Source organism: Lolium perenne, chromosome 3, assembly GCF_019359855.2.
Source record: "Lolium perenne isolate Kyuss_39 chromosome 3, Kyuss_2.0, whole genome shotgun sequence".
Lineage (NCBI taxonomy): Eukaryota > Viridiplantae > Streptophyta > Magnoliopsida > Poales > Poaceae > Lolium > Lolium perenne.
Genome location: NC_067246.2, coordinates 320,579,396 through 320,607,248, shown reverse-complemented (window position 1 = coordinate 320,607,248; position 27,853 = coordinate 320,579,396). Strand labels below are relative to the sequence as shown.

The window sequence follows — 27,853 nt, the reverse complement described above, 5'->3', positions numbered from 1 at the left end:
AAATTGAGGAAGCTCAAGTTGAAGGTCAAGACGGGGACCCAAATGATCAAGTTGATCAAGTGATACCTCCAAGGCCAAGAAGAATCAAGGAGGAGATCGAGGCCCGTCGTTTAGCAAGAAGAGATAGGAACCTTGAACTTCGTGGACACACTCATGACAAGGTTCTTGGTGATGTAAGGGCAAAGGTTTCCACAAGAAGGCAATTGGCTAACTTTAGCAATCATCATGCTTATATCTCCCTTGTGGAACCCAAGAAAGTATTTGAAGCCCTTGAAGATTCGGATTGGTTGGAAGCTATGCACGAAGAACTCAATAACTTCAAGCGCAACAAAGTATGGACCTTAGTAGAGAAGCCAAAGGGGTGCCACAATGTTATAGGCACTAAATGGATTTTCAACAACAAGCAAGATGAGTTTGGAAATGTTGTGAGGAACAAGGCAAGATTGGTGGCTCAAGGGTTCTCTCAAGTTGAGGGAATTGACTTTGGAGAAACCTATGCTCCCGTGGCTCGCCTTGAGTCCATCTGTATCCTTCTTGCTTATGCATCGCATCATAACTTTAAGTTACAACAAATGGATGTGAAAAGTGCATTTCTTAATGGTCCTTTGCATGAAGAGGTTTATTTTAAGCAACCCCCGGGGTTTGAGGATCTCAACTTCCCTAACCATGTCTATAAGCTTGACAAAGCTCTTTATGGTCTCAAACAAGCTCCTAGAGCTTGGTATGAGCACCTTAAAGAATTATTGGTAGACCGTGGGTTTGATGTTTGGCTAATCGATCCCACTCTTTTTACTAAGAGGGTCAATGGGGAGCTTTTCGTTTGCCAATTATATGTTGATGATATTATCTTTGGCTCTACTAACAAAGCTTTCAATGATGAATTCTCAAAGCTTATGATCGATAGGTTTGAGATGTCTATGATGGGAGAGATGAAGTTCTTCCTTGGTTTTGAGATCAAGCAATTGAGGGAAGGAACCTTCATCAACCAAGCAAAATATCTCCAAGACATGCTCAAGAAGTTCAAGATGACCGAGTTGAAGGGTGTAGCCACTTGATACGTCTCCGACGTATCGATAATTTCTTATGTTCCATGCCACATTATTGATGTTATCTACATGTTTTATGCACACTTTATGTCATATTCGTGCATTTTCTGGAACTAACCTATTAACAAGATGCCGAAGTGCCGATTCTTTGTTTTCTGCTGTTTTTGGTTTCAGAAATCCTAGTAAGGAAATATTCTCGGAATTGGACGAAATCAAAGCCCATGGGCCTATTTTCTCACGAAGCTTCCAGAAGTTCGAAGGAGAGACGAAGAGGGGCCACGGAGGGGCCACACCATAGGGCGGCGCGGCCCCCCCTTGGCCGCGCCGGCCTGTGGTGTGGGGCCCCCGTGCCGCCTCTTGACCTGCCCTTCCGCCTATAAAAAGTCTCCGTGACGAAACCCCCAGTACCGAGAACCACGATACGGAAAACCTTCCAGAGACGCCGCCGCCGCCGATCCCATCTCGGGGGATCCAGGAGATCGCCTCCGGCACCCTGCCGGAGAGGGGAATCATCTCCCGGAGGACTCTACGCCGCCATGGTCGCCTCCGGTGTGATGTGTGAGTAGTCTACCCCTGGACTATGGGTCCATAGCAGTAGCTAGATGGTTGTCTTCTCCCCATTGTGCTTCATTGTCGGATCTTGTGAGCTGCCTAACATGATCAAGATCATCTATCTGTAATTCTATATGTTGCGTTTGTTGGGATCCGGATGAATAGAGAATACTTGTTATGTTGATTATCAAAGTTATGCTATGTGTTGTTTATGATCTTGCATGCTCTCCGTTATTAGTAGATGCTCTGGCCAAGTTGATGCTAGTAACTCCAAGAGGGAGTATTTATGCTCGATAGTGGGTTCATGTCTCCGTGAATCTGGAGGAGTGACAAGAACCACTAAGGTTACGGATGTGCTGTTGCCACTAGGGATAAAACATTGGTGCTATGTTCAAGGATGTAGTCACTGATTACATTACGCGCAATACTTAATGCAATTGTTTGTTGTTAGCAACTTAATACTGGAGGGGGTTCGGATGATAACCTGAAGGTGGACTTTTTAGGCATAGATGCAGTTGGATGACGGTCTATGTACTTTGTCGTAATGCCCAATTAAATCTCACTATACTCATCATGATATGTATGTGCATGGTCATGCCCTCTTTATTTGTCAATTGCCCAACTGTAATTTGTTCACCCAACATGCTGTTCGTCTTATGGGAGAGACACCTCTAGTGAACTGTGGACCCCGGTCCAATTCTCTTTACTGAAATACAATCTACTGCAATACTTGTTCTACTGTTTTCTGCAAACAATCATCTTCCACACAATACGGTTAACTCTTTGTTACAGCAAGCCGGTGAGATTGACAACCTCACTGTTTCGTTGGGGCAAAGTACTTTGGTTGTGTTGTGCAGGTTCCACGTTGGCGCCGGAATCCCTGGTGTTGCGCCGCACTACATCCCGCCGCCATCAACCTTCAACGTGCTTCTTGGCTCCTCCTGGTTCGATAAACCTTGGTTTCTTTCTGAGGGAAAACTTGCTGCTGTGCGCATCATACCTTCCTCTTGGGGTTGCCCAACGAACGTGTGAAATACACGCCATCAAGCTCTTTTTCTGGCGCCGTTGCCGGGGAGATCAAGACACGCTGCAAGGGGAGTCTCCACTTCTCAATCTCTTTACTTTGTTTTTGTCTTGCTTAGTTTTATTTACTACTTTGTTTGCTGCACTAAATCAAAATACAAAAAAATTAGTTGCTAGTTTTACTTTATTTGCTATCTTGTTTGCTATATCTAAAACACAAAAAAATTAGTTTACTTGCATTTACTTTATTCATCATGTTTCCTTTTAATTTTACCACAAAAAACATACCGGTAGGACGTGGGTCTATAGTTGGGAGAAATAATATAGAAGAATTTTTCAATCATGTTAGTACTATTGAAAATTTTGAAGATAGACACTTGGTAGACCTTGCGCCTACTTATGAAATTGCTGCTGCGCATTTAGTTCGCCTGTTGGAAACTAAATTTGTTAATCTTAATCCTATAATCCAACACATGTTTTTCACACTTGGTGATATGGAAGAGGGGGAAAAGAAAGATTTTGTATTAGAAACCCTTCTTAGAGAATTTGGTGGTCTAGCAAGAGAAGCTAGAAAGGTGTTTGCTAAATTTAATATGCTTGGTTCTCCTACTAATTTTGTTAGTCTCCTTGAAAGGATGGATATGGATAGAATAAGATACACTAATAATATTGATGATGGAGGGGAGATAAAAGCACCAATACCATGTAAGCTCTTAGCTATGAATGATGCATTAGAAAATAACTATGCTTGGCTAGTTCCTGAAAATTTGTTTGATGAGAGTAGCACGCCTAAGACTAATGAAAAGGGAGATGTTGAAACTTATGTATCCAATATACTATGCCTAGTTGAGAAAACTCCACACCCCGCTGAGAATGCATCACCCTTCGATAATACTTGATACACACTTTCTGCGCCTAGCTGAAAGGCGTTAAAGAAAAGCGCTTATGGGAGACAACCCATGTTTTTACCTACAGTACTTTGTTTTTATTTTGTGTCTTGGAAGTTGTTTACTACTGTAGCAACCTCTCCTTATCTTAGTTTTGTGTTTTGTTGTGCCAAGTTAAGCCGTTGATAGAAAAGTAAGTACTAGATTTGGATTACTGCACAGTTCCAGATTTCTTTGCTGTCACGAATCTGGGTCCACCTCCCTGTAGGTAGCTCAGAAAATTAAGCCAATTTACGTGCATGATCCTCAGATATGTACGCAACTTTCATTCAATTTGAGCATTTTCATTTGAGCAAGTCTGGTGCCATTTTAAAATTCGTCAATACGAACTGTTCTGTTTTGACAGATTCTGCCTTTTATTTCGCATTGCCTCTTTCGCTATGTTGGATGAATTTCTTTGATCCATTAATGCCCAGTAGCATTATGCAATGTCCAGAAGTGTTAAGAATGATTGTGTCACCTCTGAATATGTCAATTTATATTGTGCACTAACCCTCTAATGAGTTGTTTCGAGTTTGGTGTGGAGGAAGTTTTCAAGGATCAAGAGAGGAGTATGATGCAACATGATCAAGGAGAGTGAAAGCTCTAAGCTTGGGGATGCACCCGGTGGTTCACCCCTGCATATATCAAGAAGACTCAAGCGTCTAAGCTTGGGGATGCCCAAGGCATCCCCTTCTTCATCGACAACATTATCAGGTTCCTCCCCTGAAACTATATTTTTATTCCATCACATCTTATGTGCTTTTTCTTGGAGCGTCGGTTTGTTTTTGTTTTTTTGTTTTGTTTGAATAAAATGGATCCTAGCATTCACTTTATGGGAGAGAGACACGCTCCGCTGTAGCATATGGACAAGTATGTCCTTGGTTTCTACTCATAGTATTCATGGCGAAGTTTCTTCTTCGTTAAATTGTTATATGGTTGGAATTGGAAAATGATACATGTAGTAATTGCTATAAATGTCTTGGGTAATGTGATACTTGGCAATTGTTGTGCTCATGATTAAGCTCTTGCATCATATGCTTTGCACCCATTAATGAAGAAATACATAGAGCATGCTAAAATTTGGTTTGCATATTTGGTTTCTCTAAGGTCTAGATAATTTCTAGTATTGAGTTTGAACAACAAGGAAGACGGTGTAGAGTCTTATAATGTTTTCAATATGTCTTTTATGTGAGTTTTGCTGCACCGGTTCATCCTTGTGTTTGTTTCAAATAAGCCTTGCTAGCCTAAACCTTGTATCGAGAGGGAATACTTCTCATGCATCCAAAATCCTTGAGCCAAACAACACTATGCCATTTGTGTCCACCATACCTACCTATACTACATGGTATTTTTCCGCCATTCCAAAGTAAATTGCTTGAGTGCTACCTTTAAAATTCCATCATTCACCTTTGCAATATATAGCTCATGGGACAAATAGCTTAAAAACTATTGTGGTATTGAATATGTAATTATGCACTTTATCTCTTATTAAGTTGCTTGTTGTGCGATAACCATGTTCACTGGGGACGCCATCAACTTTTCATTGTTGAATTTCATGTGAGTTGCTATGCATGTTCGTCTTGTCTGAAGTAAGAGAGATCTACCACCATATGGTTAAGCATGCATATGTTAGAGAAGAACATTGGGCCGCTAACTAAAGCCATGCTCCATGGTGGAAGTTTCAGTTTTGGACAACAATCCTCAAATCTCAAATGAGAAAATTATTAATTGTTGTTATATGCTTATGCATAAAAGAGGAGTCCATTATCTGTTGTCTATGTTGTCCCGGTATGGATGTCTAAGTTGAAGAATAATCAATAGCGAGAAATCCAATGCGAGCTTTCTCCTTAGACCTTTGTACAGGCGGCATAGAGGTACCCCTTTGTGACACTTGGTAAAAACAATGCATTGTGATGACCCGGTAGTCCAAGCTAATTAGGACAAGGTGCGGGCACTATTAGTACACTATGCATGAGGCTTGCAACTTATAAGATATAATTTACATGATGCATATGCTTTATTACTACCGTTGACAAAATTGTTTCATGTTTTCAAAATCAAAGCTCTAGCACAAATATAGCAATCGATGCTTTTCCTCTATGGAGGACCATTCTTTTACTTTCAATGTTGAGTCAGTTCACCTATCTCTCTCCACCTCAAGAAGCAAACACTTGTGTGAACTGTGCATTGATTCCTACATACTTGCTTATTGCACTTATTATATTACTCTATGTTGACAATATCCATGAGATATACATGTTATGAGTTGAAAGCAACCGCTGAAACTTAATCTTCTTTTGTGTTGCTTCAATGCTTTTACTTTGAATTATTGCTTTATGAGTTAACTCTTATGCAAGACTTAATTGATGCTTGTCTTGAAGTGCTATTCATGAAAAGTCTTTGCTATATGATTCACTTGTTTACTCATGTCATATACATTGTTTCGATCGCTGCATTCACTACATATGCTTTACAAATAGTATGATCAAGATTATGATGGCATGTCACTCCAGAAATTATCTATGTTATCGTTTTACCTGCTCGGGACGAGCAGAACTAAGCTTGGGGATGCTGATACGTCTCCGACGTATCGATAATTTCTTATGTTCCATGCCACATTATTGATGTTATCTACATGTTTTATGCACACTTTATGTCATATTCGTGCATTTTCTGGAACTAACCTATTAACAAGATGCCGAAGTGCCAGTTGTTGTTTTCTGCTGTTTTTGGTTTCAGAAATCCTAGTAAGGAAATATTCTCGGAATTGGACGAAATCAAAGCCCAGGGGCCTATTTTCTCACGAAGCTTCCAGAAGTCCGAAGGAGAGACGAAGAGGGGCCACGGAGGGGCCACACCATAGGGCGGCGCGGCCCCCCCCCTTGGCCGCGCCGGCCTGTGGTGTGGGGCCCCCGTGCCGCCTCTTGACCTGCCCTTCCGCCTATAAAAAGTCTCCGTGACGAAACCCCCGGTCGAGAACCACGATACGGAAAACCTTCCAGAGACGCCGCCGCCGCCGATCCCATCTCGGGGGATCCAGGAGATCGCCTCCGGCACCCTGCCGGAGAGGGGAATCATCTCCCGGAGGACTCTACGCCGCCATGGTCGCCTCCGGTGTGATGTGTGAGTAGTCTACCCCTGGACTATGGGTCCATAGCAGTAGCTAGATGGTTGTCTTCTCCCCATTGTGCTTCATTGTCGGATCTTGTGAGCTGCCTAACATGATCAAGATCATCTATCTGTAATTCTATATGTTGCGTTTGTTGGGATCCGATGAATAGAGAATACTTGTTATGTTGATTATCAAAGTTATGCTATGTGTTGTTTATGATCTTGCATGCTCTCCGTTATTAGTAGATGCTCTGGCCAAGTTGATGCTAGTAACTCCAAGAGGGAGTATTTATGCTCGATAGTGGGTTCATGTCTCCGTGAATCTGGAGGAGTGACAAGAACCACTAAGGTTACGGATGTGCTGTTGCCACTAGGGATAAAACATTGGTGCTATGTTCAAGGATGTAGTCACTGATTACATTACGCGCAATACTTAATGCAATTGTCTGTTGTTAGCAACTTAATACTGGAGGGGGTTCGGATGATAACCTGAAGGTGGACTTTTTAGGCATAGATGCAGTTGGATGACGGTCTATGTACTTTGTCGTAATTCCCAATTAAATCTCGCTATACTCATCATGATATGTATGTGCATGGTCATGCCCTCTTTATTTGTCAATTGCCCAACTGTAATTTGTTCACCCAACATGCTGTTCGTCTTATGGGAGAGACACCTCTAGTGAACTGTGGACCCCGGTCCAATTCTCTTTACTGAAATACAATCTACTGCAATACTTGTTCTATTGTTTTCTGCAAACAATCATCTTCCACACAATACGGTTAACTCTTTGTTACAGCAAGCCGGTGAGATTGACAACCTCACTGTTTCGTTGGGGCAAAGTACTTTGGTTGTGTTGTGCAGGTTCCACGTTGGCGCCGGAATCCCTGGTGTTGCGCCGCACTACATCCCGCCGCCATCAACCTTCAACGTGCTTCTTGGATCCTCCTGGTTCGATAAACCTTGGTTTCTTTCTGAGGGAAAACTTGCTGCTGTGCGCATCATACCTTCCTCTTGGGGTTGCCCAACGAACGTGTGAAATACACGCCATCACCACTCCTATGGTTACTAAATGTCATGTTGCACTTGATCCCAATGGTAAAGAGGTGGATCAAAAGGTATATCGCTCCATGATTGGATCCTTGCTTTACCTTTGTGCATCTAGACCAGACATAGTGTTGAGTGTTGGTGTGTGTGCAAGGTATCAAGCTTCTCCTAAGGAGAGCCACATGATGGCTCTCAAAAGAATCTTTCGGTATTTGGTTGATACCCCAAGATATGGTATTTGGTACCCCAAAGGCTCAAGTTTTATTCTCAATGGATACACCGATGCGGATTGGGCGGGAGACAAGGATGATAGGAAATCAACTTCCGGGGCTTGCCAATTCCTTGGTAGGTCCTTGGTGTGTTGGTCTTCTAAGAAGCAAAATTGTATATCTCTCTCCACCGCCGAAGCCGAATATGTTGCCACCGCAAGTGGATGCACTCAATTCTTATGGATGAGGCAAACTTTAAAGGAATACGGTGTCATTTGTGACAAAGTGCCTCTATTATGTGACAATGAAAGTTCCATCAAGATTGCCTATAATCCGGTGCAACATTCAAGAACGAAGCATATTGAGATCCGGAATCATTTCATTAGGGATCATGTTGCCCGTGGTGATATTGAGCTTATCTATGTTCCTACCAAAGATCGACTTGCCGATATATTCACGAAGCCTCTTGATGAAGCAAGGTTCTCTTATTTGAGGAATGAGCTAAATATCATTGATTCAAGGAGTATAGCTTGACCATCTTGCAAACACACCTTTGTCTCAAAACTTTATTTGGTTTAGATGTGGGCATGGAAATAGGGGGAGTGCGGTTTAAATTATTGAGCTACCCCCCCCCCCCCCCCCCATAATGCCAACATTAAGAAATCATTCTCTTTATATCATATGTTGATATGTGAGCTTCAATGATGAGTAGTGGCTTGGACCCAAGATATATCTTCGCGGTGCCATGCCACAACACTCATATATGGTGGCCTAGGCCACCACACTCTTCTTTGTGAAGAGTTGGAGTTATTTGGGTCTTATCGCTTTTTATTTGACAACTCTATGTTCTTATGGGAAATCACTCTAGTTTGGCCTTATTTGCTCATATCTTGCAAACTTGAGTGATCATGTACCATTATCAGTTTGTACCCTCTAAACCTAAGCCTACACTCTCCTATAAGCCATTTCCATCTTGCTCATTTGTCATGTTTGGTAAAAACTTGGAGTTTGAGGATTCTCGGTCGGATGATCTAGGTTGCCCCATCTTATTGGTAAATATGCATCTTATATGTGACGTGGTACATTATTGCATCACATATGGGCTCATGCAAATAACCAACTAAAGAAAGGCAGGATTTCCGGTGTTCTGGAATTTTCCAGAAAACCGGATAATCCGGCCTAGTGGCACACCGGAATATCCGACCGGGCCGGATTATCCGCCCTTACTTTGGGCTGGATTATCCGGCCTGGGCTGGTTGAGGGGGGACTTAGAGAGGCCGCGGGGTGGACAGTTGCCACAGCAACCAGTTCCCCCCACGCGCCCTCTTCCTCCTCCTCAGCCGCCGGAGCTCCTCCTGCTCGCCGGAGTCGCCCCGTCCGCTCCCTCTCGGAGTTTTTGGGTGGATCGGGTGCCTCTCCTCCCTAGCTACCATCTCCTCCAAGCGGCTTCCCCAATGGATGCGAGTATGACTCACAATCCCTAACCCTAGGTGTTGTGGTTTGTATGTGCTATTTTCTTGGTGGAGATGGTGTCTAGTTGTTCCAAATCATGTGTAGTATACTCCTCTTGCATGCTATGAGGCCGATCTGGTCGTAGACAAGCTTTTGATTCCAAAGTCTGCAAGATTCGCAGGGCCGGATTATCCGGCCCCCGTGAAGACCGGATTATCCGCCCCCCGGGGACACCGGATTATCCGGCCTGGAGCTTCATCGCCGCTGCAGTTTTTTTTTTCAATCTATCTTGTCTAGACTTGTACCGACTTATAGTATGTTTCTAGAGTACATTACTGTATCATACATGACTTATGAGCATTATCTTCTCTTTGCTATCCGCCTTTGCTGTTCACAGGTGGTGTTTCTCGGGGTGCTCGGAGACGCCCAAGGCGTGATCGTTCAAGTGATGAGTTCGCACCCAATGCTCCTCGCAAGTCCTCCGCTTTTAGGCAGAAGAACAAGGCTACAAGGGAAAACTACAAGACAATGGACATTGTCACTTATGCAGCTATCCGCATGAAGAACTGGTATGAAGACCTCCCAAGGGATGAAGAGACCGAGGGCAGGAAATTCTGGTGCATGGAGCAGGAGTTCATCTACAAGGATATTTATGAGCCCATGAAGAAACTACGACCCATGCAAGCTATCGATGTGGATCTTCTGGCAGTCAACAATCATTTTGAGGATGCCATCTGGGTGCCTGGCAGATTGGGCTTGCAGGATTTGATGAAGATTCAATGTGACTATAGTCCAGAGTTGGTTAAGCAATTCTTTGCCACTTTGGCCATCAAGAAAGATGATGACCGCACTATGGAATGGATGGCTGGCTCCACTCACTGTAGGGCAACCTTGCGCCGGTTTGCCTCTGTTCTTGGACTTCCTGAAGGAGGAGGTCGTCGCCTCCATGGACCACAGAAGACAGATAAGAATGTGCTGTTTGATCTCTATACCTCAGTTGGAGCAGTTGGTACTACCAAGGGGCTGCTTCCCATCTACGGTCAGTTGCTCAGGTTCTTTCGGGCCACCATTTCTCCAAGTGGTGGTAACAATGATGCACTCCGGGGAGCCCTTGTGGATCTTATGCACCTCATCCTTAGGTGTGCTCGTGATGGTAATGAGGAACGTGACTTCTCTCTTGATGTCATGGACTTCATCTTCAATGAGATTCATGATGCTATGGTCTCCCGGACCACCATACCTTATGCACCATATATCCAGCTCCTCATCAACAACTCTGTGGCCATGGATGGTGAAGACTTGAGCCGGTTCCCATTGGAGAAGCACACTGTCAAGAAGGCTTACAAGCTCAAGCCAGTTCCTTCTGCTGCACCTGCTCCTGACTCCTTTATGGGAGATGCTCGCTCTAGCGGTTTTGCTCCTGGTCGCCATGCTGACCTCCCTGCCATGAAGAAGCAAGTGTCGAGGCTTAGTTGGTTTCGGTGTCACATCATTTGCATGAATATTGAGATCCATAAGGAGAACTATGCGGCCAGCCGAGAGCATTCTGAGATTAAGCATACTCAGGCCATCATTCTGCATAAGCTCAGTGGTGAGCAAGGACCCCCGCCTCAGCCCCCTGTTCACCCAGGTTACAGTGGGTGACATTCTTCTCAGGTTCCGTGGAGTGATCTTGATGATTGCATTCAAAGGGCCAACTACACTCGCCGGTCTCCGGATGCCCCTGACACTGAAGATGAAGAAGAGGAAGCGGTGTACCAGTCCGATGACGAAGATGGCTCCGAGTGATCCCCATGGGGCGAGTAGCATCGCGCTTGTCCCCTTTTTGCCGTCTCGATGCCAAAGGGGGAGAAGTGTTCTATTAGGACTTCTCTCAGGGATTTGCATGGTTTGGGCCCAAGCATTTGCATGGTTTGGTTGTGTTCCGTTTAAAACTATGTGCTATGTGGTGTGAGACATTGTTATGGTTTTCGGATTTCTATATGTTGAGATCAAGGCTATTATATTATGTGTGATGCTATATCTCCGTATTATATATCTACACATGGGTATGATTTCTAGCACCTTATCTCAACTTCATATATGTCTATGTCTCTTGTTAGAGCTCATGTTGGATACATCTTGTGTTGAGGCACCTCGCACCTATGTGTTGTGTATTTCTATTCAAATGCAAATTACTTATATGCACACATGTAGGGGGAGTGCCTCTATGTTTTGCCATCATGCTTGACTCTATAGTGATTCTCTTGCAAATCCGTATATTGTCATCAGACACCAAAAAGGGGGAGATTGTAAGAACATCTCTCATATTATGTTTTGTGTGTTTGATGTCAATGTATGTGATACACTAATGTTTGTTTAAGTGGTACAGGTTTTATATATAGATGCATATATATGTGTGATGGATGTGGTTAGTCGTGTCAAAAAGAAGCTGAACAGAATCACCAGGCCGGATAATCCGGGCCTGATATTTCCAAAATATCCGGCCCCCATTTTTCGGCTAAGGACTTGAGGAATCGTGGCTCAGTATGCTTCTGGACAGGGGCCGGACATTTGCCCGGATATTTGCCCGGATTTGTCCCAGGGCCGGATTATTCGGGCCGGATATTTCAAAAATATCCGGCCCCCTCGAAATCGGCTAAGGACCAGAAGAAAAGCAGCTCTGGACAGGGGCCGGATATTTACCATGTTTTGTCCCAGAGGCCGGATTTTCAGGGGGGGGGAGGGGGGGGGGGCGGATTATCCGGCCCTAACTTAGGCCGGATTATTCGGCCCCCCGGAAGCCCCAACGGCTGGATTTTGGAGAGGGGTATTTATACCCCCTTTCTTCTACCTTGCTCCTTGCTCAATCATTGCACAAAATTCTGCCAAGTCTCACCTCCATTAGAGCCACCTCAAGAACACAAGATTTGCAAGATCTCCTTCCTCCCCCAACCAAAGCTCTTGATCTTTGGAGATTCGAAGAAGAAGACACCGATCTACATCCTCACCAAAGCGATTTACATTTCCCCCTCATTTGTTTTGAGGGCCCTCTTGCTAGTGTTCCTATTTGGTTCCCTAGTTGATTGTTGTTGATGTGTTGTTGTTGATTGTTGTATTGTTACAGATTTGGGAGCCTCAAATTTGGTTGTGGATGTGTGCCCCAAGAACCTTGTAAAGGCCCGGTTTCCGCCTCGAGGAAATCCCTTAGTGGAAGTGGGCTAGGCCTTCGTGGCTTTGCTCACAGGAGATCTGAGTGAAGCCTTCGTGGCTGTTGGTTTGGCTTTCGTAGCAACCACACTCCTCCAAAACATAGACGTACCTTCTTGCAAAGGAAGGGAACTACGGGAATCATCTCTGTGTCATCGCGTGCTCCACTCTCGGTTACCTCTATCCTATTCTATCTCTTATATTGCGTAGCTATATCTTGCTTAGTTGTTTGCCTTGTCATATAGGTAAATTCACTTAGTTGCATATCTAGAAAATTTACCTTTGTGTCAAGCCTAAATTGAAAAAGAACTAAAAATTGGTTAGCACCTATTCACCCCCCCCCCCTCTAGGTGCGGCATACGATCCTTTCAATTGCTTGTCCAGATTTTGTTTAGTGCTCTAAATTCAGAATTCAGCCTTCGACGTGAAATGATATTTGCAGCCCTTGAGAGGCCAACCTTGGATGAGACTATTTCTAGCATTCTTGAGGAAGAAATTCCACTAACACATCAAACTCCCACAACAAGAGCTACTAATTCTCGTGTATCTATGTCTCTTCGTATAATGCCTCCAGTTGTTTCCTCTCCAAGTTTGGCAACCAAACGGAGGTAAAGGAGTATGTGAACATTGTAAGAGGTCATGCCAATATAAAGGACAACTGCTACGAGTTGCTTGGTTTACCTAATTCTACGTTATTTTGTGATCATTGCAACAAGCCTTATAGCAGATGGATCTTTTAGTCCAATTTTGGGCCATGGATAATTGATTTCACACCTTCCTAGACTCTAGAGTATGTTCTTCATGTTACTAACTTTCCTGACAATCTTCCTTCCGTCAGCTCCATTTCCAAATCTCTTAATTGTGGAGCTTGGTTTGGACCTACCTTTTGTGTATTCCAGGACCTAAAGATCAGGAGACTTTTTGGGACCGGGATAGAGCGTGATGGACTGTACTGCCTGGACAATGGAGCTGGTGCTCTTGCCCTTTTTTTAGTGCCTCCTCAAAATACGAGTTATTGTTGTATTACCATAGGCTCGGTCATATATCTTTCAAGGTTATGTCTCGTATATTTCCCTCTCTTTCTGTATCATGTTCTCGGGAGGTCATATGTGTCATGCATGCAAACTCGCTAAGCACACAAGAACCACCTATCCGAGTAACCGAAAAAAAAATTATATGCTATTGAGGCTGTTCATTCTGATGTTTGGGGACCTAGAGATAGCCCATCAATCTCGGGTTTCTTGTACGACGTTTAGTTATTATTTTAGTCATTGTACTTGTCTTTACTAAAGCAAAAGAGTGATGTTTTCTCTAGCTTTTTTTGGATTTCTATGCTTTGATAAGGACACAATATGTTGCAAATATGAAAATGCTTACTAATAATGACACCAAATATGTTAGCAAGGATTTTGATTGTTCTCTATCTTCTAGAGGCATTATACACCACACTACATGTGTAAATAGAAATTTACTTGAGGTTAGTCACTCTCTCATGTTTACAGTGAATGTACCTAAGTTCCTATGGTGGAGGCAATCAAAACAACAATTTCATAACTTGTATGCCTCTTCATATTTTACAATATAAAACCATGCTATAGAGTTTAAATGGTCTAATCCTTACATTGTGCCACCCAAAGTTTTTGGTTGTGTTTGCTTTGTTCATTCTTATAGAAATTTTGTTGAAAACTTGACACATGAGTTGTTTGTTGTGCCTTTGTTGGATAATCACCACATCAAAAAAGGTTATATTTGTTGGTGTCCCTCTAGGCTTTGGTTTTTTGTAAGTATGGATGTGAAATTTAGAGAAGATGAACCATTTTATGGATTTGACAATGATTCTAGCACCATTATCTTATCGCCCAATTCCAGTTGGATTGGTCGAGAGGGGAGAAATACATGTACAGCTGTGGAAGAGTCGTTCTTAATGAACCAAACTCAAGTATGTACGTTTTCCATTGTACCAAGTGCACCTCAACTCCAGGATAGTACAAGTGGGTAGGGGGATTTTTCATGATTCTTTTCATGACAGTTCGTGTAATGATTCATATTGTAGGAGGCAGAAGCATCCGATGGTTTGGCATCCAATTCTCTAGACATTGTGCATCCCATGTCACAACACTCTCTAGCTCCAAGTTTATCTCTACCTAATTTAGTGCATCAAGGTATTGATCACTCACCCAATGATCTTGTTTCTGATAATTCAGTAGATAATCTACCTATTTCTTTGAGTAAGCATAATAGCCATTCCAATATTCCGCCACTTGAAGATTGTGTAGGATACAAAAACAACATTGCTAATTTCCTCTACTACAATTTTTTTGTAGCTCTCAGTTCCGAAGATACATTACTTCTCTGATTATGTTATTATACAAAAAGAAACTAGGACATGGCAATGAACCCGAAATAGAAAGCGGCTATGCTCGATGTGATAAGAGATTTGGAAGGAAAAAAATAGAACCTAGGAGCTTGTTAGGTTGTCTCCCGCAGACTATAGGTTGCAAATGGATGTTCACGACCTAGATGGTAAGGTCGAATGGTCTAAAGCACAACTACTAGCAAAAGGGTACACACAAACATATGAGATCAGTTATGACAAGACGTTTGCACCTGTCACAAATATGTACTCTGTGAGAGTGCTCATCTCTTGTGCAACTAATTTAGGGTGGGATCTTTTCCAGCTTGATGTTAAAAATGTCTTCCTTCACAATGATTTACAAGAAAAAGTATATATGCAGATTAGAAGGTAACATGATTCCCTTGTGGAGATCATTGTATGGCTTAAAGCTACATCCATGTGCTTGGTTTCATCACTATATGTGGGAAATTTTAAGAAATGTTGATCATACATCATTCTACAAGCGTAATGGAAGCAAGATAGCCATTTTGATTGTGTATGTGGATGACATAGTATTCACGTGAAATTATTGTGAAGAGATTATTTTCTTCAAAAGGAAGTTAGCTCAAGAGTTTGAAATCAGCTCAAAATATCCTTATCTTACCCAAAGAATGTACATATTAGATTTACTCAAAGAAGAAAACCTATGTGAGCCCTGATTCAAAAAGAATTCTACCAAAGATCAGTTGGTAAATTGATATATACTAGCAATGAGTGGCGCGGCGGCACGCCGCGCCATATGGTGGTAAATTGATGGTTATTTCTGGTGGTGGGAAATGTATGTAGGTTCTAATTTATGTTTGTGTCCATTCAAAATTGTGTCTGTTCTGATTTAAAAAATCATCTACTTTGTCGTTTTGTTTTTGTATGGTAATTGTATACTTGGTTAGTAGTTTTATGTGATTAGATATGATTCTGTACGTATTATCATTTGGTTGTTGGCTAACCTTGGTGTATGTTTTAGAAATGAAGTTGAGAGCCGGTGTTAGCTGATTGGGCTGTGTATTCTAATGTGGATTCTTATGTAATTGTACGATAACAGTATTATTGTATAAAAGAGGTGGATGGCCCAGATTTATGATATGGCTTCTATAAAAATATGGTACACCTTTGATGTACTCTCGAAAAAACAGGATGCTACTATTATGTTTAGATATTTTTGTCGGCCTTTTCTTTTTCTCTCCAAAAGGCAGCAATGCTGACCTAGGAGATCCACGTCTTTTGTAGAGAGGATAATGATTTACTCGCCCTTGGTGTGGCCGCTACATCCCACCCCAATGACTTGGAAGTGTTGGATTTCTGAAAGTTCAAAGAAACTAATAAAAGACAATCAACTCTAACCTTCTCAATCAGTTATGAATTCAATATTTTAGTATCAGCCAATACAGTGATGGCCCAAACATGCCATCCACCTCCAAAGGTAGAAATAATTTAAGCGTTAGAAATGAAAGATTCTAGTAAGGATAGGCAAAAAGGATTCTAATAAGGATAGGCTTTTCTGCCTGGAGCTCACGATAGATTTTCAATTATGTTGGTGTTCTTATTTTGAGGGTGAAAAGGTGCTTATATATTACTGTCATTCAGAGTATTACAATCAATTACAAATCTTTGATCGCACGCTTCTCGGCACTCTACCTAGTCATGATCCAGACAAACCTGGATATCTCTCCAAGGCGGACAACTTACGGGGTACAGACTATTGCAGCCCTCTACCTACTTTCACAAAGCTACTGCAAACAAAATCCCTACACCTGAGTTTGGGTAATAATGATGCATGAGGCAGAGCGGTTACACAATTTTGAATTGATCGCCTTAATTACTGTCTGGCTGTCAGACTCTGTCACAATGCTCCTACATCCAAAGTTTACCCTAAGACGCAGGCCATGTAGTAACTCAACTTCAGTTTCTTCAGCGTTGGTTCAACCTCTCATCGGATAGGCTGCAGAGAAATGACACTTCTCAGGTAATCCCAGCCGGCCACTCCATCGCTAGCAACCCCAGATTCATCAACGGAAAAGGCATCGGTGTTGACCTTCATAAAACCTTCAGGAAGTGCATTCTAAGGTAGGAAGATTTGAGTCTTCTGATGTTTTGGTCGACCCATTTATTTTATCTGCAAGCTTTCATGTTTTGATCATAAAATTGGTGTGACTGAAATGAAAAATAGCACACATAAGGAGACATTGCTATTCAAGGGGGTGACTATTGCATTGATATTCAGTTATAGTGATGCTTTTTTTTTGCAGTGTCTCACCAGTAAGATATATGTAAGAAAAATTGTAAAACCCTCGAAGCAATCCTTAAGAGATATTAAATTGTGGGATCCGTCAGGTAGCCTCTGAATGATGCCAGCCAACGCTGCATGACCAAGACTGTGAGGAAGAATCAAACCCAGCCGTGATGCAAATTAGTTCAAGAGGTTGTCATGGAAGCTAAGTTTTATGTGAGCTAGTACTGATGAAAAGAGATTTCTTACTGCTACATGTGCTTGATATTGACTACAAACTATTTTCTAGAAGCCAATAACCCAGTGTTGCAGCGTTTTCACTGGCACAATCAGGCTGCTAGATCGATAACTCGGCCCTGAATTTAAATGACTGAAAAAAATCAAAATTTCTGAGCAGAGCTTATTGTAAGTAAGAACAAGACAAAAATGATCCTGTCTAAATGATGCAAATATTCCTTAACATGCCCTCTTTAGGGACATAACATAACAATCCAACAATGATAGCAGACATTCATGATTCCGCTAGAATCAAATAGACAGTCAGGAATTCTAAGTCTTTTAGCCCTGTATCTTGAAAGAGGGGCTTGTGGTAAGGAAGAGTGGGAGAATTGTGCTATGCTGGCTAAATTCATATGCACCTATAAAAATTAGTCTATCGGATAATAAACTTGTTTCTTCCATAGCTCATATATAATTCCGCAGCACTATCTAGCTAGTGCATTCATGTATCAATCTAAAAGACCAAGATATCTTGAAGTTGTAGTTTATGTACATAAATGGCTACTTATTCAGTTAGGGAGCAATTCTCGAAAACTGTGGATGCAAACATCAGTAGCATATATGTGCCCAATAAAGCATATTTAAGTGACCAGGTTCTAAGGGCTAAGACTCTTGAGAATTAAATCCGTTAGTTTCTAAGCGCTTATAGAGGGTTGTATGTAAGGCCTAAGACTCTTGAATTTATGAATGAAATGAAATCATATTGTGAAAGTTTTTGAATGAAATAGAATATATGTAACCTGGTACCTGGACACCAATGTAGACCATAAATACAATCTATTTTCTTAATCGAAAATTATTAACAACATTTTCATATAAAATGATAGAAAAATGCTTTAATTATAAAAGTTGTATTAAGAGGTATTGACAGAGCGGTGTAATCAATTCTGACGACACTATAGAAAAAATATAAATATATTTCTATATGTGAAATAGTATCACAAAAGCCATAAATAGGCATTGAACAATGACATTATTGGCAACACCTTAAAATTCTCACAGATATGTCTCGAATATCCCAAGTATCAACTACAGTATCTAGACTGTACATAGCACCATGTTACATTTAAAAAAGATCACCGCTCTGACTTAATTATGATCATATACCTGCTCAGTTTGAAAAACCTCCAGCATTTGCAGCCAATGGAGGAGCTACATAACATACTTTCACCATCATTGCCACACGTAATGACTGAGAATTGATTTCTCAGACATAATAGTAATGTCCGAATGAGCCTTGCAGAAAACAATCAACCATCCTAAATCTTCTAGTAGTCAAAGTAATGTCCGAAGCCCATTGACCTGCCATGTGGGTTTTACCACAAATTAGATGTACGTTCCAGCCAATCAGATGGCGCGTTCACATTACTGATTACATATAGTACGAAATTCTCTAAACAGGCATGCACAATATTTTTCAGTCTGGATGCTATAGCTTTGTGCCTGCTTAGCACATAATATTTTACCTGATCTCAATAGTTCATTCAGTCTAGTACATGGCATGCCAACTAATCTGATTGAATACCCACTATCATCTCCTCGATCTTTCTAAGAGGGACACAAATGGCACTCGAACCTGCATGATTTGTGGAAACACAACAAAGATCAAACCCCTCGGAGCATGGATGCGAACTCAACATCACAGAAAAACAAAGCAGTAAGAAAACAGGATAGATTTGTAAGTATGTCTATTGTCTTTTGCATCAGAAACTAAACTTGATCTAAACTTGGTAATGAGCTAGGAAATATGCCCACTTGTCTGAAAACCTTCAGAAAACTACAAAATCTGAGGCCGAAAAATATTATTCATGAGGAGATAACTAAAACAAAGAATCAGTATTCACATAGATGAATAACACAAAAGAGATCCTCTTGTATGAATTTTTTTTTTTTGAAAGTAAGGTCTTGTATGAATTATTGTAATGGTGAGGGCAAAGCAAAGTAGCTCCAACCAAATACTTTGTAATTTAATATTGTCATTCAAAATGTAAGAGTGGTTTTTGAAAATTATCATCTATTCAGAGAGAGCTGACGGAAATCTAATGGAGACATTTAGAAACTATATTCTGATACTCTTTGCACTGAATAATTTTAATTTTATTAGATGTCCAGGATGTGGTAATGTCTGAATTTGGAATTCATTTCTGCGAACAGTTTGTATAACCAATGTGGCAGTGTGGCGCCCCTATACATGTAAATTGAATTGTCAAACTTGCTCCATCATGTCTGCATGTTCAATCCCCGTAAGCTATAAGAAATATAGTGCATGATGAAATTATTCATACCTCTGAATTCATCATAACCTGTATGCCCTGCGCAGAGTGCTTTGTACACCACCCATCATCTCACTCCACAACTTTGAGGCTCTGCAAGCATGCTAATTGAATGCCACTGCTTCTTTTCTGGTGAAACGAAGGTAGGAACCTGAATCACCGCATAAGAAAAAATCAGTAAAATCGAAAATAGCAGCAATAAATTATAGGAAGAAAAAAAAAAGAAGGGGATTACCATATGCAATCCACAAACTGAACTGCTGGATGGGAGATGCAATGTACAGAGCAGAAACGATCCGGAGCTGCAAGGCAGAACCGACCAGAGGACAAAATAAAGCCTGCTGCCCCCGTCTTCTATCCGCCGGAGCAGGACGCTGCTTTACCTCACCGGCGAGCGCAGACCAACGTGTCCAAGGAGTCCTGGAGCGCGAGCGTAGGCAGTACGGGCGACCGAGTGGCCGGTGGGGGCCGCTCCGACACTGGAAATCCCCGCTTGGCCATATCAGCGTGCCGGTGCTCCGCCGGCAGGCCTAGCTGCCGGTGCCGAGCTCCCAAATCCGAAGCAGGCGGCGACACTGCTGGCTTGGCACCCAACGTCCAGTAGAGGGACTGCAACGCGGAGGAACGATAGAACACGTCGGCGCGGCGGCGATGTACGGATGAGAAGCGGCCCCGGGCTGTCGTGGATGTAACCACGGCAGATGCTACAGGGGGTAGCACTTCATTGATGCGAGGGGAAGGGAACATTGCCATCTACGGGTCGAGGTGCAAGAGACGCAAGGGTTTTACCCAGGTTCAGCCCCTCCGGAGAGTAAAAGGCCTACGTCCTGCTAGATCTTTATTGCTCAGTGGAGAATTACAATGGGGGGGCTCAGTCGGCGGCTACGCCGAGAGCTTACAGGGGGAGATTGGATCTCGAGTAAGGTGTCCTCTAGGGTTTAAGCTCGGGGGTTTATATAAGCACCCCCGGCCTAGGGTTACATGGAGATAACTCCGAATCATATCAGTTGCTACTAATCCGGGATCCGCTATCCCTCTCGCAAGTAATCTTCTTGTCCAGCCGTGTGGACCTCCTCCTTGGGATCACGGCCCAGTCGCCTTAGGGCCCAGTCGCTTAGGCGACTGGCGATCCACCCAAGCCTCTATCTTCATGGCGACTGGGACTGGCGACCCACCCCCTATGGGCATATCCCCATCAGTAGTCCCCAAGCGCGGTGGTGAAGAAGCGCGGATCTGGAACAAGTCTTGGAGAGGCGCGGTGATGGATCAAGATGAGTCGCCGCCGGGCTTCCAAAGATAAAGTCGCGGGTGCGGTGGCAGTCTCAGTCGCCATAATTTGATCAGTCAGTCGGCGTGTGACAGTCGGCTCTAGCCAGTCGCCGTTTGCCAGTCGACGCGTAGTCACCATAGAGACACGTGGAGAGGCCAACGGCTAGATTTCACGTTGACCGAGGCGCACACCGTCTGCATGTTGTTGACCGTTGGGCTCGACGTGACCGCTAACGGCTAGTTTAACGGCTATTCAGCCGGTGACGGCGCAGATCTCGACCGTTGATTGCGGGGCGGCGATTCCGGGACAATTCAACGAACAGATCTCATCCTCAATCTGAGCGAGTGCGGGCGGTATAAAGGGTCGCCCCTAGGATTAGGGTTCAACACTCCTCCGCATTCATCCCCCATCTTCTCTTCATCTCATCTTCATTCCACACTCCACACGCATCCATGGCGGCGAAGGGTTGGGGCAAGTCGAAGGTCACGCGGGAGTCTCTCCTCCCGTACGTCGCCTCCGGAGTCATCCCGGAGTTCAACCAGGAGCGATGGCGGGTTCCGCCGGCGAACGAGACGGAGCCCCTCCCACGGCCCGGGGAGTTCGTGATCTTCATGAGCTTCCTCGATCGCGGGTTCGCTCTCCCCACCTCCGATTTCCTCCGGCAGTTGCTGGCCTTCTACAGCATCAAGGTTTCCGACCTCGGGCCGCACAGCGTCCAGCAGATTTCTCTGTTCGTGGCGCTGTGCGAATGCTACTTGGGCTGTCCGCCCTACTTCCCGCTGTGGGTGTCCATCTTCCACGGGCGGGCGACTCGGGCCAGCAAGAACAGCGAAGCACTCATCCCGAACGGGGGGATCACCTTCCAGGTGAAGTCCGGGGAAAGCTTCATCGACATGGCGCTCCCCAAGAAGGCGCAGTCGCTGTGGCGTCGTTTCTGGTTCTACGCCAAGGAGTACACTCCCCCGGGCGAGGTATGCATTCCCCAATACAGTCCCGAGCCGAGCGTCCCGCGGCGCCTCAATGTCCGGTCGCTGCCGCGCGAGCAGGAGAAGGTGGTGAAGGATATGCGCCAAGCGATCCAGGCGCTAAAAGATGACGGCCTGACGGCGGTCGACATGTACAACTGTTGGCTTGGCCGGCGGCTGATCCCCCTGCGGTGCCGAGCTCACCCCATGTGGGAGTACCGGGGACAGAACGACCGCACCCGGTCGACGGCGACCGAGTGGGACGAGGGCGAGTACCGGAAGGCGCTCGCTAAGATCACCACTGCCACCTTTACTTCCTTCGAGGACGGCTTGCAGCCCTACACCGAAGACACCCCAGCGCCTCAGGTAATGCTTCGCATGGCGACTTCGCGCGGCTTAGCCGCGCTTCTTCCTTTCTGACTTGTTCCTTTGATTCGATTGCAGCGTTGGCAGAAGATCGCGGACCACCTCCCTCCTCTCGCCGGAAAGGAACCACCGGAGATGACCGAAGGCGAGGAGGAAGAGGTCGACGAGGAGGAGGAGCGCACCGAGTCGGACTCGGAGGCGCGGGACTTCATCAGACTCCCGCGCGGGTCGAAGAGGGGTGCCGAGTCCTCGTCCCAGGGCGCGGCTGAAGAGGAGGCGACCTCCCGTCCGGAGGACAAGGCGGAGCCCTCCAAGGAAGGGGCCGAGCCGCTATCAAAGCGACTGCGCCCCACTCTCCTGGAAGGGTCCATGAGGCTTCAGCGTCCCTTGAAGGACGCGATCGATGCGGGAGCTCGGGCCGGTCCGGGCGTAAAAGCGATTCCCACGGTGAAGTAGGTATTTCTTGTCGAATTTATCCTTCCTGCGACTGGACTGAGTGTCGACTCACCTCGCCTCTCTGTAGGTCCAAGAAGAAGACCTTGGCGAAGCCGCCCGCGACCGGGGTGGCGGCCACGAGGGCGGCCGAGGCAAAGAAGAAAGCCGCGGAGAGGAAGGCGGCGCCGTCCGACCTTGGGGGTGCGGGGTCGGCTCCAGAAGAGCCCGCCGCCGGGAGTCAAGCGGAGAAGGAGAGCACTAGCCACGTCGAGCCCACCGCCAACGTTTGTCCTCTACCCAGCATGGCTCGCGGGGGCATGGCGAGTGCGGCGACGGGTCCGGACGTTGCTCCGCCTGTGGTGGAGGAGGAGTCGACTGACATTGGATCGACCGAGGGGCAGAAGGCACCCGAAGTTGAAGAGGACATCGTCGAGGAGGGCGGCCTGTCGGAGCCACTGAAAGAGCGCCGGTCCAAGGCCGCCAGGGACCGCGCCCCGCCCAGTGACACCGACACGCGGACGGGCGAGGTTCCGTCGACTGAGGCGGTGATGCGAGCGGACGGGGCGACCGAGTCGCGTCATCCGCCGCCGTCTTCATTGACCTTCACTGAGCTCCACACGGCGCTTGGCGAGGCGCATGTGGTAAGTGTCGCTGAACACGTGGCCTGGTCAGCCCCGGTCCCGAGGGTCGACTTGGTCTGAAAGGGCGAGTCGAGTCTCTATTGCTTTTTGTTTGTTGACCTTGGCATTTTTGTTTGGTTTCCGTAGGCGGAGATTAAGCGGCTGACCGCGCTTGTGGAGGAGGCGGCGCAGAAGAACCGGAAGCTGATTGCCCTGGGCAGTAAGTCATGCCCACTCGCCGTCCTCATTCAGTGTCACTGGCCCGGGCGTTCGTTCTCACCGTTTCCTTTTCTTGTAGCAGAGGCGCAGGCAAAGGCTCTTGCCGAGGCTCGGGAAGGGTTCGTCAAGGAGTCCTTCTACCGTGAAGCCGAGTTCCGGGCGCAGCAGGCCGAAGAGGCCCGGAAAAGGGCGAAAGCGGAGGTGGCGGAATTGACGAAGGTCCTGGAGCAGAAGGGCCGGGAGCTGGAGGACGTCATCACCGAATACAAGGTGAAGCTGGAGGCCGCGACTGATGCGCGGGACTCTGCACGTGGGGCTGCCGCGTCTCTGCGGGAGGAGGTGGCGGCCTTGAAGCAGCAGCACGCCAAAGAACTTGCTGCGGAGAAGGAGGCGTCCGAGGGCATCGTCCTGGCGGTGCAGGCCGAGAAGACCAACTTCGAGGCTTTCGTCAGGGAGATGTCGCGGCAGATTCTTGGTAAGTTCTTGTTGTCGCACTTCTTGTTTTATTTGCCGGGGGTTTGAGTATCTGAACACGGCGAGTCGGCCTCGGGGGTCAGTCCCCGAGCGTGGCGAGTTGGCCTCGGGGGCCAGTCCCTGAGCGTGGCGAGTCGGTCTCGGGGGCCAGTCCCCGAGCGTGGCGAGTCGGCCTCGGGGGCCAGTCCCCGAGCGTGGCGAGTCGGCCTCGGGGGCCAGTCCCCGAGCGTGGCGAGTCGGCGTTGAAGGGGAAGTTCTCATTTTTCCCTTTTCCTTGTGTTGTTGACTGCAGGTACGTGCGACTTCGTGGAGACGGCGACTCCACGGGAATGCCTGTCGACCGCGACCGCGCGTATCATCGCCTGCGCGGTGGAGATACTAGCCGCGCTCCGGTGCACGAGCCCGCGGGAGGTGATTCCGCGGGACACGCCATCCGTCTTCAAGGCCGTGTCCAACATTCCGGCTGTTGTTGACTGGCTTCGTCGCTCTTCCTGCCGCGTTGGCATTACCATGGCTCTGAGCATGGTGCTGGCGCATTACTCTGAAGGGTTCGACGTGGAGGAGGTCACCGCTGGCTTCCCCTCGGAGACTGGGGAGTTCGATGTTGCCGAAGTGCTGCGGCTGATGGATGCGGTGCGCCCCTTCGCCGACCGAGTACTGGCGACCGCGGACTTGGAGACTCATATCCCCAGCCAAGCGGCTCCTGGTGACGCGGAGAAGGAGCCGGGCCCGGTGGACTACCCCGCGGAGCGCCTCTTCCATGCTGCTGCCGCCGGCTCGCTGTCTACATATCCGGTCGTGGTGTACACGCCGAAATTTCGTCACGGCGATGACGGCGTCGAGCCTGTCGTAGAGGGGGCTCCGGGGTCGTCCTCGTAGTTTCCTGAGTACCTGTGTAAGAAGTAGCTAGATTTCCCGCGAGCGGGTGTTAGTTGTAAATAGAATGATGACTTTTGCTTAAATGTGATTCGGTGGTTGCTTTTGCATTATTTGAGACGGCGATGCATTGGAGTTGGTTCCGACTATCCATGGCCTTCAGGTCAGTCGCCTTGCGACCCCAATGAAGGCTATCGACTTGACTGTTTTCCTTTTCGAGCTGGGCGTCCCCAGTCGCAGTACGTAGTCATTATAGTACGAATAGCAGCCTCATGGGTGGAGTAGTGGTGTGGTGTAGTTTGCGCTGTTCGGATGTAGCGCGCCACTCGTCGTGGCTCGGTGAGCCAGTCGCTAGGCGACTCCAAAGGGGATCATTGCGGGCGTATTTTCCTTGGCGAGCCGCGGGTCCGTTTTGCGGGGTCCCTAGTCGAAGTACTTAGCCACGCAATTCGCCAACCTAAGGTAGAGGAGGGCATTGGTGTGCTTTATAACGTAGCACAAGGCGGTCGCCGAGGCCCGTGGGGCTGGCCGAGCGTGCGGCCCTGCTGTGGGTTCCAGTCGCCGTTTTCACCCGATGGCGTGAGAGATGGTGGGTGACCGGGCCTGGTGTTGCGCCTCGGTCACGCCGCCATCCCGTGTTAGCCCGGCTACTTGGCCGATCGTGGACTTCTCTCTTCCAGCAGCGGCGACCGGAGGTCTCTCAGTTCCTAGTCGCTTGTCGCGGCGACTAAGCCGGTATGTCCCGGGATGAGAGATGACGATATTTGGCGGGTGAAGGAGAGGTAGTCGGAGCTTGAGATCAAAAAATGGTCGGCGATTTTTATTACCCTCTGAATTTTCGGATTACATTTTTCCCTTAGGTATAGAACCGCCGGAGGAGGTTGATGTTCCAGGGGCGCTCCACCTCTTTAGTGAGCGGCTCGCCTTTGTCGTCCTTGCGGACGTCGATGAGGTAGTAGGAGTCGTTGCCGAGTACGCGGCTGACGGCGAATGGTCCTTCCCAGGGCGGGGACAGCTTGTGCATCCCTTTCTTGTCCTGGATTAGCCGGAGTACCAGATCGCCGACTTGGAAGGAGCGACTCCGAACGCGGCGACTGTGGTAGCGACGGAGGTCCTGCTGGTAAATGGCGGTTCTGGAGAGTGCGAGGTCTCTGGCCTCGTCGAGGAGATCGATGTCATCTTGGCGAGCTCGCTCGTTGTCTTCTTCGGCGTAATTGGCGACCCGAGGTGAGTCGTAGGCGATGTCCGTGGGCATGACGGCTTCGGCGCCATATACCAGGAAGAAAGGCGTGAAGCCGGTTGACCTGTTAGGCGTTGTGCGGATGCCCCATAGTACTGAAGAGAGCTCCTCTGCCCAGCAGCCGGCTGCGCGCTCTAGGGGCACGACCAGGCGTGGTTTGAGTCCGTGCAGGATGCTCTGGTTTGCCCTTTCTGCTTGGCCGTTCGACTCGGGGTGGGCGACTGAGGCGAGATCGAGTCGGATGCCCTTTTCTTCGCAAAAGTCAGCCATCTCCCCTTTGGCGAAGTTGGTGCCGTTGTCGGTTATGATACTGTGAGGGTAGCCGTACCGATAGATGAGCTCGCGTAGGAACTTTGTGGCCGTCTTCCCGTCGCACTTCTTTATGGGCTTTGCTTCTACCCATTTGGTGAACTTGTCCACCGCTACCAGGAGGTGAGTATATCCGCCGGGGGCCGTTTTGAATTTTCCCACCATGTCCATGCCCCATACGGCGAAGGGCCAGGTGAGGGGGATGGTCTTCAATGCCGATCCTGGCATGTGCGGTAGCTTGCATGCTTTTGGCACCCGGCGCATGAACGGACAAGGGCGATTGCGTCTTCGTGGGCTGTTGGCCAGTAGAAGCCGTGACGAAAGGCCTTGGCGACGATTGACCGCGCGCCTGCGTGGTGGCCGCAGTCCCCTGCGTGGATGTCGCGCAGAATGTTGCGCCCTTCCGCCGTGGTGACGCATCGTTGGAACACTCCCGAGACACTGCGCTTGTATAGCTCATTGTTGATGATGGTGAAGGACTTGCATCTGCGCACGATGGCGCGTGCTTTGGTTTCATCCATCGGCGGTGCACAGCTCTCGAGGTAGCTTATGTATGGCTCGGTCCAATCGGTGCTGTCGACGGCGAGTGCGACTAAGGCGGAGTCGGGAGCAGGTGGCTCGGCAATGTCCAGCTCGCGCGGTGCGCGCACCGAGGGGTGGCTGAGGATGTCCAGGACGACGCCCGGAGGAGGTTGAAGTCGCTTGGACCCGATTCTGGCTAGCGCGTCGGCTTCTTCGTTCTTGCGCCTGTCAACCCACTCGACGACGTGACCGGCGAAGCTAGCGCCGGCTTGGTCGACGGCGCGTTTGTATGCGATCATGTTGGCGTCTGTGGCGTCGCAGGTGCCGGAAGTTTGGCTGGCGACTAGGTCGGAATCGCCGAGGCAGCGCAGCCGTGTTGCGCCCATCTCTTTTGCGACTCGCATGCCGTGCAGGAGCGCCTCGTACTCGGCCATGTTGTTGGTGCATGGCTCGAATCTGAGTTGCAGGACGTACTTCACTGTGTCGCCCTTTGGTGATGTGAGGACGACTCCCGCGCCTGCTCCTTCGAGGTTTTTAGAACCGTCGAAGTGCAACGTCCAATGTTTGAGGTCCGCGGGGGAGCTTGGCTGCTGGGCCTCTTCCCAGTCGGCGAGGAAGTCGGCGAGTGCTTGAGATTTGATGGCGTGGCGTGACTCGTAGGTGATGTTGTGGACGCCGAGCTCGACTGCCCACTTGGCGATCCGGCCAGTTGCGTCGCGGTTGCGGATGATGTCGGCGAGTGGTGTTGAGGCGACTACCTTGATGGGGTGCTCGTGGAAGTAAGGGGCCAGTCGCCGCTGGGCCCAGAGGCCGGCGGACCCCCGCTT

General features: G+C 47.1%; 2 protein-coding genes and 1 long non-coding RNA gene across 5 annotated transcripts; 2 read left to right on the top strand and 1 right to left on the bottom strand.

Moving 5' to 3' along the window:
- Positions 1–16,468: 16,468 nt before the first annotated feature.
- LOC127345650 (uncharacterized) lies at positions 16,469–20,402 on the bottom strand. 3 transcript variants are annotated; one of them, XR_007878791.1, is made up of 5 exons: positions 19,966–20,402; positions 19,743–19,881; positions 18,924–19,033; positions 18,565–18,759; positions 16,469–17,064 (listed from the first exon to the last, which is right to left on the bottom strand). It is a non-coding gene; the product is annotated as an uncharacterized lncRNA (long non-coding RNA). The 3 variants fall into 3 exon arrangements; XR_007878790.1 differs by lacking the exon at positions 16,469–17,064 and adding an exon at positions 17,071–17,323 and having other exon boundaries at positions 17,428–18,759; XR_007878792.1 differs by lacking the exon at positions 16,469–17,064 and adding an exon at positions 17,071–17,309.
- A 360-nt stretch (positions 20,403–20,762) lies between these two features.
- On the top strand, positions 20,763–22,787 carry LOC139838267 (uncharacterized). The gene is made up of 2 exons (XM_071827661.1): positions 20,763–22,331; positions 22,410–22,787. The coding sequence occupies exons 1-2, from the start codon at positions 21,453–21,455 to the stop codon at positions 22,785–22,787; spliced, it is 1,257 nt and encodes a 418-aa protein (XP_071683762.1). The 5' UTR covers positions 20,763–21,452.
- A 249-nt stretch (positions 22,788–23,036) lies between these two features.
- LOC127340359 (uncharacterized) lies at positions 23,037–27,050 on the top strand. Its single transcript, XM_051366119.2, has 5 exons — positions 23,037–23,407; positions 23,534–23,606; positions 23,685–24,080; positions 24,372–24,490; positions 26,982–27,050. The coding sequence occupies exons 1-5, from the start codon at positions 23,069–23,071 to the stop codon at positions 27,048–27,050; spliced, it is 996 nt and encodes a 331-aa protein (XP_051222079.2). The 5' UTR covers positions 23,037–23,068.
- Positions 27,051–27,853: the final 803 nt, after the last annotated feature.

Coding starts and splice junctions, on each gene's coding strand:
- LOC127340359 (XM_051366119.2), top strand. CDS start 23,069: ATGGCTCGCGGGGGCATGGCGAGTGCGGCGACGGGTCCGGACGTTGCT. Junction 23,408..23,533: donor CGCTTGGCGAGGCGCATGTG/GTAAGTGTCGCT, acceptor TGGTTTCCGTAG/GCGGAGATTAAGCGGCTGAC. Junction 23,607..23,684: donor GAAGCTGATTGCCCTGGGCA/GTAAGTCATGCC, acceptor CTTTTCTTGTAG/CAGAGGCGCAGGCAAAGGCT.
- LOC139838267 (XM_071827661.1), top strand. CDS start 21,453: ATGGCGGCGAAGGGTTGGGGCAAGTCGAAGGTCACGCGGGAGTCTCTC. Junction 22,332..22,409: donor AAGACACCCCAGCGCCTCAG/GTAATGCTTCGC, acceptor ATTCGATTGCAG/CGTTGGCAGAAGATCGCGGA.